The sequence below is a fragment of the Gavialis gangeticus genome, unplaced genomic scaffold, assembly GCF_001723915.1.
Source record: "Gavialis gangeticus isolate Ggan-Ray unplaced genomic scaffold, GavGan_comp1, whole genome shotgun sequence".
NCBI lineage: Eukaryota > Metazoa > Chordata > Crocodylia > Gavialidae > Gavialis > Gavialis gangeticus.
The window spans coordinates 55,073,159-55,087,947 of record NW_017729025.1 but is presented as its reverse complement, the minus strand read 5'-3'; the positions used below and the strand labels follow the sequence as shown (position 1 = coordinate 55,087,947).

The window sequence follows — 14,789 nt, the reverse complement described above, 5'->3', positions numbered from 1 at the left end:
TGGTGCCCTGGGAAGGATGGCATTTCTAGAAGGGTGGAATCAATCAGACCTGTCTATTTATTATCTTTAGTGGCATTTCTCCAATGAATTCTCCATATAGGTTGTATCTGATAACTGTGTCTTCCTCTCTGGGGCAGAGAGAGGCCTCCCTAATTCTTTGTGTTGGTGGCCATATTAACCTTTCCATGCCAGCACAAGTACCATCCTCTTTCTAAAAGTTAGAAACCATTATTCTTCTTAGATGTAGCTGGGGAGATAATATTGAAGTGGGCTCCCCAGAACCCAAACCCACGAGGTCTCTTTTGGTAAGTGATAGGCCTTGAGAATCCTAGCAGCAACGAGTCCTCAAAATTCTTTGGCTACTCAATTGTTGTTTTAAGCCCTGGAGGTTATAAGAACAGCATAGATGTTGCATAACTGTATTGTGGACATGCTCATGCACTGGGCATTAAAAGAGCTCAGATTTATTTTTGTTTTGCCTTTTGTTTCAGTCATATGGACTAGCTGTGGCTTGTGGCTTCTAAATGGCTCATGGCTCTTCATTAAAAATAAGCTGTAATTGAGATGGTCTTAGCTGATTGTTATTGGAGAGACCCAACTTTAAGACTTAGAACTGATTCAACCATCTGAATTTGTTCAAGAGCTGAGTTATGGAGGCATAGGTGCCCAGACTCTTTTTTTTTTTTCTAGAAGAAACTGCTTATTACACTGATTGTAAAAATGTATTTTATAAGGGACACCTTGTCCTCTCAGTTATTTACAACTTCTGAAGGCACCTGCTTTAGAAAGAGCCAGTCAGGGTTGCAAGCTTGAATTTCCATCCAGTGGTGAGGGCTTCTTTGCTTAATGAAACTTCCAGTATTCTAGCTCCCTTTATCCTGTGGGATCCTAAAACACTGCACAAATAAAGAATTGCTTTCTCTAGCCCAGAAATGTAACCATCTCTGGGATAGGGTGTCAGCTGTTTTGCAATGCACAACAGTGCTATGCAGAAGCTTAAGGAAGGAAGTGAAGAAAAATGTGGCATCCAATCAAAATTGTTGGGGGAAATTAGGGGCAGAATATAATTGCTTGAGGGAATTTTGTCTGGCCTGGGTCCCAGAACCAACATCTCAATGTCTGGGAGAAGCAGCATGGGATTCTTCTGAGGCACAAATGTTCGCACCTTTTTGATTTTTGTCTCATTCCAAAATCAGCACTTCTGGGTATATAATGACCCTCTCATCAAGCTGGGGCACTCATTCAGTTTTGAATCAATGGGGAAAATGCATATGGATTTACCATCACGCCGCTTCCTGAAGCATCTTGGGTTTTCTTTCAGGAGATGGAGGTTTCTCATCCAAGTACTGACCTGATTTGACCCTGCTCAGTTTGTCATGTGACTGAATCACAGGCCTAGATAATTTGGCTGCAGCCCCTTTGGAGACCGCATACATTTTTATATGGATATACACATGCGCGCACACACACACATACACATACATCCTCACTGAGCATTAATTTGGCAGGCAATGTGGAAAATGCCAGCATTTTAAGGTCAAAGCAACACAGTCTGCATTCAGGGAGATGATTATGTCCTGCTTTTGGAAGTAATAGTGGAAACTGACACTCTTCCTCTCTAGAAAGGTGGGGGTACTGGGAAAAACATCAGATAAGTTAGACAAATATCCTAGGCTCTACCCAGGAATATTACTGCTTTGACCTGGGTCTGTCCTTCCCCATATGTATCACAGAGAACAAGAAACCCACATGTATAAAAACATTCCAAAAGACAAGGACCTAAAAGAAGCTGGATTTATTGGGGCGATTAGCAGATCCTTCTGTGAATCTAACATTTAGGTTGCAAATTTTCAAGCCCTGTTGTTAAGATGTGACTTCAGGTCTGTAAGAAACTTCCTTCTCTCATGAATAGTCTGCCACTAAACTCTAAAGAAGGTTGTCTGGGTGGCCAAATGCTGTCCAAAATCAGCTTTTAGGCCTCTTTAAATGTCACTGACATTGTGACTCACTCCATAGTAATAGAGGTGGTTGCACGGAGGTTGTTTTGTCAACAAGAGCTGGGGTTTGCAGCTATGGTGGAGGAACTGCTCTTAAAGGAGTGGAGATAATTAGTACCAAAATGGATGAGGCAAGGTATACTTTGAAACGCACTGCTTTGTTGCTTTGGTACTTGTTGTCATCAGCAATCCCTCACGGTTGAGGATAATCCAACTGCCATGGGTCAAATAAAGGGTTGTAAATGAGTCTGTTGATGGCTAATAAGGCTGATCCTAGAACCGCAGATTCTGGCAAATGCCACTGGTAGTGGTTAAAGGGAGGGTTGGATCAAGGATTTCTGAGCTTTGTTTCTTTTCCTTCCATTTCTTTTAGTTTTTCTACCTTCAGGGTGAAACAGTTTTCCTCAAAGTAAAATGTACTTCCTCTAACAGGAAAGTACAACAGGCAACACTTGTCTGCCCCTCCAAGACTGACTATGCACTTCACTTCCTTCTGTTATAGATCCTCTGAACTGCTTAAGAGATTGTTTTGCAGGTAGAACCAGTTCACTGTGACATCTCAGCAATCTTACTTGCCTCCAGTCATAAAAAAAATCATTTTGAGGGTTTTTTTGAGAGATCCAATAATATTTAATGATCTCAGAACTGATCAGGCACCCGTTCAGGTTTTGTGTATTTTGGGCATGCATGGGTTCATATTACCAAAGACTAGTAGGATTTGTACATGATCTTATCTGCCTAGATATTCAGGTCAGCTCACTGCATGCTCCTAGCCCATCACTTTTCCTGTCTTTCCCCCACCCTGTTCTGAACTCTGAGGATATTCACCAAGGTGCTTGTGATGATAGCAGTCTACTTGAGGAGGAAGAGTGTATCACTGTGTTCCATTATTTGGATTGGCTAGTGTGGGGCAAGTCTTACCTACTGGTGTTTGTAAACATTTGGTGCATCTTCCAATTGGCCTGGGATTTGGGTCTAAAAGTAAATGCCCCAAAAGCTATCATACCCAAGAAAAAACTAAATATCATAGGGATCTTTGTACTTATAGCAGAAAGGATGATGGGCATGATGATTTCCACCTTGACTTTTCAAATTCGTATCTTAAGTGTAAGAACAGACTGTGAGAGAACCATAGAGATTCTGCCTTGATTATTGGGAAACATTTCACCAGAGCTCAAGTGGCATCTCCAGCGGTACTGAGAAATGTATCCATGTTGGATAGTTATCTGTAGAGCTCCCTGGAAATCCGATGATGCCTTTAGCAAATCAGTGCTTCAGTTATTGTACTCCTAAAACTCGGAGATTCCACCTTCAGGTGGACTGATTGAATCATTATTTTGGGGTCACCCTCAGTGGAATGAGGGTAACCCTCATGGAAGTAGCTTGAAGTTACTTAATGATAAGTAGAGATTCAAGATGAATATGGGCTGCCAATGAGGGGGGACAGTCAGGAAGGCCAACCGCACCTTGTCATGCATCCACAGATGCATCACGAGCAGGTCTAAGGAGGTGATCCTCCCCCTCTATGTGACACTGGTCAGGCCACAGTTGGAGTACTGCATCCAGTTCTGGGCACTGCACTTCAGGAGGGATGTGGACAACATGGAGAAGGTCCAGAGGAGGGCCACTTGCATGATCTGGGGTCAGCAGTGCAGACCCTACGAGGAGAGACTGAAACCTGAACCTGTTCGGCCTCCACAAGAGAAGGCTGAGAGGGGATCTGGTGGCTGTCTATAAACTGGCCAAGGGAAACCAGTAGGCAGTGGGAAAGTCCCTGTTCCCCTGAGCACTACTGGGAGTAATAAGGAATAATGGCCATAAGTTGACTGAGAGTTGATTCAGGCTAGACATCAGGAGGCACTACTTCACAGTCAGGGCAGCTATGATCTGGACCCAACTTCCAAGGGAAGTGGTGCTCACTCCTACCTTGGGGGTCTTCAGAAAGAGCCTAGATAGACACCTTGCCAGGGTCGTTTGACCCCAGCATTCTTTCCTACCCATGGCAGGGACAGGGACTTGATGATCTGCTCAGGTCCCTTCTGATCCTACCAACTATGAAACTATGATCCGCAGGTATATTTTCAATATGTATGTATGATATGGAACTTGCTCTTCATCTTCTCTTGCTTGAAGTTGTACACATCCTATACACCTTGTGATTGGGAGTTGAAGCCTAGGGTGCATGCCTTATCCCCTCAGTCTAAAGCACAAAGAAGGTAGGGCTTACTTATTCCCTGTTGGTATTGCTCACCAGAAATTTTACAGCTTTGAGCACGTGAGTGCATAGGCATCCACAGTGGAATGTGGATATGGAGAAGCGTGACAGTAATTGGAGTTGTTAGAAATGTAAGTACACTTCTTCTAGATCTCTCTTGAATCTACTTCTTTGTATTTCATTCTTGAGCTGGAGGAATTCTGCTGGACAATTTTGGGTGACTGAACGATCCCTTTGACAATCCCAGAATGAGCTAAATGACTTGAATGATCTGCAGATTCTTGAGGTGGAGCATAATGGATTGGGCCCAGTTTGCTTGGATGACTTGTAGCTCCTGTACCTCTACCAAATGCAGCTTTCTTCTCTCCTGTAGTGCTGAGCTCCTCTTGGTGGAGGAGAATCCTGGGTTTCAAAGAATAACTCCAGAGAGCCATTTCATCTCAAAGCGTGGGCCCCCATATAGATAAAATTACAGTCGAGTAAATATGCTGAGGTGCCAGCAGGCTGGAGACACCACTCCCCTCTGCTTCTCCTTTACCTTGAGTGCAAACAACAATATTTTCATCCTTTTTAGGGCCAAGTTCAAATCAGCATCCACATAGGAACAGCAGTGAATGCTAGACCCAGCCATGACTGAGTTTATGCTGGTAAAAAGAGGGAAGTGAGATGAAGAACAAATTAAGTTAGTTCTTCGTCTCTTTAGAGTAGTTATGGCAAAGGAAATACACGTTCTGTCCTGCCATTTACAGTCCTTCAAAAGTTTGGCCACATTTACCTCATGGCAGCTTTTCTCCTGCAGTCATAACTCCCTTTAACAGCTGTTTTACTGCATGTGAAACATCTGAGACCAAGAAAGAAGTATGCTCATGAGCCTATTAGAAGTGAACCTACACTGCAGATCTTGCACAAGAGTGGAATAACTATGGGCTTCCCAGCATACAGAATGTGTAGGACTAAATGTATAGGACAGAATGAGTAGGACACCCTTTGCCTCCCTTCAGAGTTGTCCGTGTGCAATCCCTCTAATCATCTAATTGACTGTTCCATATTGTGAAGTTTTGAAAAAAGATTGTTTTAAATTCTTGGTGGGGCATCACCAAGGTATTTATGGGCAGGGGAATTCATCCTTTTCCTGACCCACCAGGATGCAGAAAGCAAGTATTGGAGGCATTAACTAGTTCTGAACTTTGAAAGGGTCGAAAGGAAATACAGATGTCCTCTTCAGATTCAGTGGCTATGCTCTTAGCCCTGCTTCCTTTTGGGAGCTGCAAAACTGTTTGTGCTTTGAGGAATGGAGGTACATTGGGACAGTAGGAATTATCCCATATCTTCCAGTATGTTGAACTAAGCTGTAAAGAATAAGCAATGGTAGTCTGCTATCGGAATTATGTAGAGAGGGGATATTCTTAAGCTCTTCTAGTACGGAGGGTTTGGAAGCCCTGTCACCAGAGACTCCTGCTCACATTGCTAAGTCTTGGCAGCAGATGCTGCTTCCTGATATAATGTCAAACTCTTAAGCAAGCTATGATGATGAAGCAGGTTTTTGTAGCTTGTGGTAGCTGGGGGAGGGGAATAAGAGCATTATCTGAGGAGCTGTGGAAACCTGATCCCACAGCTTTCCCCATTTTCCCCTTAATAACATTAGTTGTACAAGATGGACTGTCACAGATCTACATCTGTCACCACCATAGGCTGAAGAGAGATCACAGAGCACAATCCTTTTTCAGTCACTCAGCTCTCTAAACTGTTTACACAGGGGAGTGGTAGCTAGGCTTGCAGCTGATGGCTTTAGGGAAGATGGCCCTGCTCCTTCTTGGGGTCACGTGAACTTCCCCTTCTCATGCTCTCTTGGCGTAAGTTGGGAACCTTTGCCTGCAGAATATGATGGGGGCTATGTGGGGTAGAAATGAAGCATTTGTCACGGAGGCCAGAGGATTTCACAATCTCCAAATGTGGTAAGGGAGATGAGGAGACACCTCCAGAGCAGCTGGAACCACGACTAATTTACTATTTTGTGTGTTGCAGTAGTGAGAGATGGGGTCCCTATTGTCTTGAGCACTGCACAGAAATACCTAGAGACATGGTCTGTCCTAAACAATTTACTGTCTCAACAGCAAAGACAGGTGAATGTGAAAGGGGAACAGTATACAAAGAAAGTGACCACAGTGGTGATGACCAGCAAATGGATCTCCCAGAACATTCTTATATATATTTAAAGTGGACCACCTGGGGTTAGGAGGATGGAAAACACTGGGATTAGTTATTAAGATTTCAGGGAGGGGAAAGGGTAGGAATGGGGAGGTAGGCGTATATAGAAACAGAAGAAAGAAGAAATAGGGAAGAATGCTGGGGAGTAGAATGGAGGATGAAGTTATTAGTAAAGCACTCTGAGACAGAGAGAGAGAGAACAGAAAATGGTTAAACAGCAGAAGAAAGACGTATCCATCTTTATTTTTTGACTTGAGGGAGGGTAGTTTGCAGATCTGTTTGATGTGACAGAACCACTTACTGTTCTTCCACCTTGAGGATTAGCTGCCGCCTTGTCCTCCAAAGTTTATTGTATGCTGGCAGCCTCAAGGTCCTCACTGGTGCCTGGAACCATCTTGTGGAAAAATTTGCTTAGCCTACAGCGATGTTTCTCATATTCAAAATGCCTAACAAATGTCCACACTTGCAATCTACTCCTCCTCCTCTCTCCTACTACAGCCTTCCCAGGCTGGGGAGCAAGAGACTCAAATCTGTGCTAGCCTAATTTTCTTTGAGTGGACCCAACTGTTCATCTCTGAGTTGTTTTTCTTCCCACTTACTGTCTGGCTCCAGGACCCAGAGAAATGAGCAGGCAACATTCATAAATTCTGCTGCCATTTCCTCCCCCTCTGAGTCCCCCTGCAGCTCATTAACTTTCCATCACAAGCTACATGAGCCCTCGCACAGCTGTCTGCATAGGAAGATCTTGTCAAGCAGTCCAGCTCCCTGGAGCCAGCATGAACGTTAAGAAGGCGACAAAATGCTGGGGCCAGAATTCAAGGAAAGCAGCATGGCAAAGAAATTTTCTTGCTTTCGCTCCAGGCACTTGGGAACTAGTTAATTCCATGGAAATCCTCCTCTGGTGCCAATCTGCTGTTCTGCGACATTTTGAAAAAATGTGCACCAGTTGTATTGGCAATCATTAGCTGTCTCTCACACTTACTGCTGTGCCAGGGAGTCACTTTGGTGCCCAACATCTTATTTACAGTCATATTTGTGTAGCATCTTTCTTGCAAACTGTATCCCAGAATAGAGCGAGCATGCTGCATAAAGCTGAAACAGTAAAGTCAGGCATGGAATGGGAAGCTGGCTTCAATCTGACCTGTGTTCTGAAGAGTACATCTAGCACACGTAATACAGTCCAAGTGAGGAGAGGCATTTTAGGCGCTGAGAGAGAGGTGTTTTTGCAATGATTTGCAAAGTTAATGGAGTATTACAAAGGCAGAGAGTTATTAGAATGTTTTCCAAGTGACAGATGCAGAGAAGAAGAAGGCTCTTGCACAAACATGGGGTTTAAGTCTGAGTATATATAGTAGGCATAAAATAAGATGAGTAAATGGAGATGAGATGGCAGTAGAAAGAAAGGAGATTCCTATGGCAGACTGAAATAAGACAAGTAGAGTTTTAAAAGGAAGGAAGGGAAACGTTTGTTTTACATGAGATCTTGGAAAAAAGTAGAAGTATGAGAGGTTGGGATGATGTGGTTATACTGCTTTATGCCTCCAGGAAAAGGCAGGTAGCTGAATTCTGCACAATGCTGAGATTTTGGGAAGCTAGAGTTGTATTTGTTCTTGTCTCCTTCTTATCTCATTCTTTTTTTCTTCATTCAAGTTTTTCTCTCCTAACTGTCTTTCTAGGACTACACTTCTGCTTCCCTCCCTTGTCTTCCCAAACTAGGAGTATATTTATTCTCCATTTTAGGGAAGCCAGCCTCCTATTGAGGAGGACATTTGAGCTTCGTTGGATTTTGAGGGATCAGTAGGCCTAAATGAGTTAGCTGGGTTAGAAGTGCCCCAACGGGCTTTCAGTGCTTATCATATATGAAAGACCCACTGTCTGTTGTGTTTTCAGAGCTGTATGGTTTTGATGTCCTTATTGATGCTACCCTCAAGCCTTGGTTGCTGGAAGTGAACCTGTCTCCATCCCTGGCCTGGTAAGTGATTCCTAGATTTAAGCAAAGAAAAAGTTAGGATCTTCATGAAGGAGGATGAAATTGCTGGCCATGCCAGATTCAGCTGGTGATCCTCAGAGGGCAAGGCTAAGTCAACCCCATGGTGGTGGTATTCCACTACTAATGGGCTTTCAGAGTGGATTTCCTTTGATTTTTCTTTTGTTAAAGTGACCATGGTACAGCAGGGTTTTTAAAGGAGTCCAGTTGGGGTTTCATGTTCTCCTTATTTTTTTTATTTGTTTTTATCCTTCCACTCTTTTACTATTGCTATTGCCACATAGCCTCGTGTCACAGATCTGGTCAAGGTCCCACTTTTTTCAGATACTCCTCAGGCAGCTCTTTTGGATCTCAGTTGTCTGAGTCCACTGTACTTTAAGCCTCAAGTCAGAATAGAGTCTAGGTAATGCCCTTGGTTTCAGTCTCTAGATGTACTGTTGGGATGCTGGTCCTCTAACTAACACTCCCTGCTGAGATCTGAAACAGAACTACCAGTCACCTGGGTCCAGTGCTTTTATTCCTCAGACTCTTCTGTGGCTTAAATGTGCCCTTTTTAGGGGTGTCTATGTGTTTTAATTAATTCACTTTTTCTAATGTGCATTTAAATTTCAGTACTTCCATTGTGATGTACTAGAAAAAGGCACATAAGTCTATTTTAATATGCGTTAGTGAAAGTGCATGTTTTCTGTGATGCTTTAATGTACATTAAAATAGGCTAATGCACATTAAAGCGCATGTGTAGGTGTGCCCTTCGAGAACTCTAGTTTTACTACTCTGGCCTACAGTTTAGTTCTTCTGGAGTACGTGGTTGGTACTCCATGAAATGCTTGCACGCAGATAGGCTTTGCAGAGGGTTCTGAAACCACTACTGCTCTTTATTAGTTAAGGCACAAGAATGCATAGACCTAAGTATAAAAGGGAAAAAGCAAGCATTTCCCTGCCTCAGTTTCCTCCACATTCTTTGAGGAGTGAGTGTGTTCTTTGGATTGGGGTAAGGTGCTCTGGGATGGTCCAGGATTCTTCTGTGTAGCTTGTGGCTTGTCATCTGAACCATGGAGGCTTTTCAGCCCAGCTTGCCTTCTCTGACCTTGGCTGGTTCCACAGCTAAACTGAGCCTCACCTGCTGCAAAAGCATGCTAATCTCTTCTCCGCTCCTGCCCAATGCTTCTTGTGAACCTCTGTGAGGCTTTTGCAGTTTATATGTCCTGCTTCCAACACCATGGCTTCTTTGTTCTGTGTTTGGTAACTTTCCAATCTCCGAACTCCAGCCCCCTGCAGACAGGTAAGAGAAAACTGGTTCTCTTGGGTTTCACCTCCTTAGCATACCAGTTGTCAAATTAGAGTACAGTTAACTGTAATGACACTTCATTGCATTTAGTCTGAGAGAGAGGTGCTGGAGGCCTTGTTAGCTAGATGGATACATATTTACACAGAAGCATTTGACACCACTATTTTCATAGTAACAGCTGCATAACAACTTCTCTGTATCCTCCAGTATTCATAAGTTATGTATCATTTTCCTAAATCATCATATCTAGGGTCCTAGTTGATTTTTCATTTTTCTCCTCTCATACAAATTGTTTTCAGGTCCATAATACATCAGAGATATCACTTCCTCCCTAGTTAGGCAGCGAAAAGCATGTCCGTACCATGATTAACCTCATCATAACTGCCTCTCTGACTTTTATAATACCCATTTTACCCATCTTAACTCCATTCAGAATGTTGTAGCAAAACTAATCTTCCTGGTCTATTATTGTGTACATATATGTCTGCATACCTAATTTCTTATTGCATTTTGCCTTCTGCTGTGCTGGTAGTGCCAGCTTCTGTGCCTGGTTCATCTGTATTTTCTACAGATTAAAGAACATGATGCTTCTGTCATTATGCTCCTATGATAAAAGCCAAGTCCTGAAAGACCTATCCTGTCTTTTAGTTCTGATAAATTTAATTCAAAATCCTTGTCCATAAGAACACGTGTGCTTCTTGTTTTCCCCTGCATCTGTTCCGTGTGTCTGTTTGTTCTTTCAGGGCCCATCCATTTCCTCCAGTCATTTGTTCTTTGCTTCTTAGGATCAGTTAGTCTGTCACTTCTACATGTTGTGGCATGGTTTAATATTGTATTGCAATAACACCCAATCTTCTAAATGAAGTACAGATCCAAATAGTTTCTGCCCAACAAGAACACAGATGAACCTGTACGTGATGTAGCAATTGTGTGGGAGAGAAGAATACAATTCAATAAACTAAAAATTTTGTAGATGCACATAGATTCACATGTTGGGGGTTTTGTTTAGTGTATGCTAGACTAGACTTTCCTCACCCTTACCCATTTCATTCTGCCTGTGTTTGCTCAGAATGGATGCACTGGGAATACGGTGAAGGGGAATGTTGGATACTAGTGCTTTTTTATTTAATGCTCCTCTTGTCTCTTGCATGCGGGGACAGTGATGCTCCTTTGGACCTGAAGATCAAAGCTAGCATGATTTCAGACATGTTCACCCTTGTAGGTGAGTGTATTAAACGTATTCTGTTTGAATCTTTACTTCATATTCTTCATATTAAGCCAGTTTTTTGCATGGTGTGTTGACTGGGTTTGAATAGAAGTTTTAGGTTTTGAGAACTGGGTGTATAATAAAATGACTGGGGATTCTGGTTAGAACGAGTGTACTGAGTACGGGAAATGTGTGTGTATAGAGTAGCATGGATGTAGTTTATGGTCTATACACTGTTGTAGGAGAGAAGGTAGATGTGCTATATCAGTAGTGCTCAACCTTTTTGGCCAGATGGGCAGTGCCTAGTCTGTCCACAGGTTGGATCTGGCTAGTGGTCCCAATTCAGTGCTTGGGGCAGGCACAACAGTAACCCACCTGTCCCCACAGGGTGGTGGTAGCCAGGGGAAGAGAGGATGTGGTTCAGCCCTGATCCTGGGAGGAGGGGTGTAGCCTGGTGCCAATCCAGGTGCAAAGGTGGGGGGGGAGGATATGAGTTCCAGCCTAGACCCAGCTGTTGGGAAGGAAAGGGGTGTGACCCAGCCCTGATATAGCTGCAGAGGAGGGGCGTGACTCAGTCCTAATCCAGTTGTTAGGGAGGGGCAGAGCTCAGCTTCAATGCAGCTGCCAGGGAGGGACAGGGCCCAGACCCAGTGCAGCTCAGTAATGGGCACAATACAGCTTGTGGGCCAGATCTGGCCCACAGTGGGTCCTTTGGTCCCACCCAGTGAAGGCAGAAGGGGCAGCCTGAGCCTTGGCATATGCAGCCATTGCTGCTGCTTCCAGGCATGCAGCAGGGCTGGGACAGTGTGGCAGCTGGACTCCATTTTTCAGCATCCCTGGTGGTGGTAGCAGTGGCTTCTTCCAGGTGTTACTCTGGACCCAGCCCCCCTGTCTGGGCACCCCAGCTTATCTGCCCAGCACCCACTGGTGGGAGTGGAACCCATGTGGGTACGATGCTCGGACGGGTGGCTGGAATGGGACCGTGGGCTGGCGGGAAGTGGTGTTTGGCAGCAAGATTGACAGGCAGGGCTGAGGAGACCCTGGGGCCTGGGGCAGAGCTGTAATTCATTCTCTGCATGGCCCTGCTACGGGCATGCATTCTGCGGGCAGGGATGTTCAGGGAGCAGATTGCGGCTCAGCCCTGTGATGTCACTGCCCCAAAATCCTGGACCCAGCCCCCTACCTGCTCTCCCGCAGCCCCATTGTTGCCCTAGCAGAGTGGTTTGCCTCTGCTCTGCATTCACCTAGCAGAGCAGTTTGCCTGCGTGGCTCCTGCCTGGTCTCCATGGAGACTTTGGGCTTGTGGGACAGTGACAGCACCGGGCCAGGGCTGGGGCAGAGCTCTGGTTCTGTGGGCAGGACTTGCAAGGAGCACATCTCAGCTCTGCCGCACCTCTTTGCTGTTACTGCCCTGTGAGCCTGGGATCACTGTGAGAGTGTTCAGGCAGGCCGTGTGGCCAGGCAGACAGGATGGGGCCACAGGCAGGCAGGAAGTTTGCGTCTGGGGCCACGTCCAGGGTCTTGGGACAGTTACGGGCCAGGGCAGGGCCACAATCTGCTCCCTGTACGTTCCTGCCTGTGGAACTGGCGCCCGTCGCAGGGGTGTTCTGGGAGTGGTTCATCACTGTGCCCCAGCCCTGGCCCTGTGCTGTCAATGCTCTGTGACACCACTCCATGATTCCAACCTTGCCTGCTCATCCACTCCTGAACTATGCTCCTAGTCCAACCATGGCCTCATCCCACATAGGGAGTTTTGGTGAGTTGTTACATGGTGGGGCGTGCTGACCTGGCCTGCGGTAGCTCGGTAAAACCCCTGTGTGGCCTGCTGTCCATCCCTGATGTAGCTGCAGGTAGGGAGGAGCGTGGCCCAGCCCTGATCTAACTGCTGAAGTAAGGGGAGGGGAAGCGGCATGGTCCAGCCCCAAACCACTGTGTGGGGTTTGGGGTATGGGAATTTGGGAGCAGGGATGAGTGGTTGCATTACTTGACTCCACTCCCTTGCCACTAAATTTCCTGATCTGTGGGGAGCCCTGCGGGCCAAATACCATGGCTCCTCTGGCTACATTTGGCCCATGGGCTGGAGGCTAAGCACCCTTGTCAAAGATAAGGGAGTATCAGTAGAGGTTGAAATTTAATAAGTTGTGGGGAAGATAATAAGCAGCCAAAGAGAAAGCTGCAAGTGGTCTGTTTTGTGCAGGATCTACAATTGCCTTCCTTGAGTGTTTTTGAAGTCTTCTAGGCCAGTGCTTCTCAAAGTGGTGGTCCACAGACCAGTGCCGGTCTGCAAACCATCGGTCGCTGGTTCGCAGTGAGTTGCCAGGAAAGAAAGAAATATATTTTCAGAAGCATAACATTCATGTGTCATAGCACCACAGTTTGTATGTTCCAACACTCCAGGTGACGTCACGTCGTGTGAGGTGAGGAAAGAGAAAGAAACAGCTGGTCGCGTATTTGTGTAGCGCTGTTACATGCAGTTGCTGCTGCCGGCTGAACTGGGCACCGGTCCCTGGCCCACTGGAAAAAAAAATTGCCGGTCTGCCACATCAGATAGTTTGAGAAGCACTGTTCTAGGCAGATAAGGTTCTTTGAGTAAATGTGATATCAAGGGGTGCACTGACAGATCTTTGGGGCCAATACCAGTAGCTGATTTTTAAGGAAGTGTACTGGCTGATACTGATCCGATTTCCGATATGCAGCCTGGCAGCTGATAAGTCTGTTGGGTAGAAGGAGAGGGGGAAGGGAAGGGGCATGTGGGGTACAGATTGAGGCCCCTGCAGTGAGGGAGGCGGTGGGGCTGGGGCAGGTGATACCTGGCTGGGGCTAGGCAGGGTGCTCATCTGGGGGGTATAGGGGAGAGGTGGCTTCTGCTGCTGCGCACCCCCAGAAAGCATGGGGGGATGTGTGTGCCCCCCTGGATCTGCATGGGGTGGGCTGCAGCTACAAGCTGGGGCTGGGTCAGTGCCAGGCTCTTCCAGCAGGGGTTGACTTGGGCTGCGCTTGGGGCAGGTGGCAGCGCTGTTGGGATTGGGATCATTCAGAAATTTGCCATAGCCCTCCCTCCCCACAAACCCCTCTTACAGCGCTGCCACCGCCTGCCCCACCCTGAACGCAGCCTGGCCCAGCCCCTGCCAGGAAAAGCCCGGTGCAGACCTGGCCTCAGGCTGCTGCAGCAGCTGCCATGCCCCACAGATCTGGGGCATGCCCCCTGCTCCCACCCCATGCCTTCCTGGGGTGTGTGCAGCATTGGGAGCTGCCCCCTCCCTGTGCCCCACCTTGCCCCAGCTGGGCAGTGCCTGACCCAGCCCCTGCCCACATTGCAGGGGCCTTGATCTGCCCCCCTCATACCTGTTCCCTTCCCCCTACCCTTCCACTACAACAGGCTTACCAGCTGTTTTGAGGATTGAGTGCTCTCAGGTGAAAGGGGTGCTCTTTTCAGTACTCTGCCAAAAATGTAATGCAATGTGGAGACTCAAGGAATAAATGTAGAGGAGAACCTCTTTAGGTCTTGTTCAGGGTAGAGAAACCCCTTGGTTAGTTGATATTGTTGCTGGGAATGCTGGGCTTGAATTTAATGGGCTGCTTATGTTTCCCAGAAATTGAAGGTTCTTATATGCTCTCCACCCTGTGAGTGTTGGGGGAGCTAGCAGGGGTTATTGCAGGGCCCTTGGCATGGTTTTACGAGCACTCGTGGTGCTCAGGCCAGGTGCCAGATGATTGGAAGATAGCCAACGTGGTTCCCATCTTTGAAAAAGGGAGGAGGGAGGACCCGGGCAACTATAGACCCGTCAGTCTTACCTCAATCCTAGGGAAACTCTTTGTGAAGATCATCAAGGAGCACATCTGCGATGGGCCGGCCTCAGGGATGATGCTCAAGGGCAACCAGCACG

The 14,789-nt window shown here is 46.3% G+C and overlaps 1 protein-coding gene across 1 annotated transcript in view; it reads left to right on the top strand.

Annotated features, from left to right (window-relative positions):
* The window catches only part of TTLL5 (tubulin tyrosine ligase like 5), a 218,412-nt gene that overhangs the window by 44,456 nt on the left and 159,167 nt on the right, over positions 1–14,789 (top strand). The window contains exons 12-13 of the mRNA XM_019518782.1: positions 8,311–8,392; positions 10,856–10,917. Of these exons, the coding sequence (XP_019374327.1) occupies positions 8,311–8,392; positions 10,856–10,917 (144 nt within the window). The remainder of the gene's footprint in view (positions 1–8,310; positions 8,393–10,855; positions 10,918–14,789) is intronic.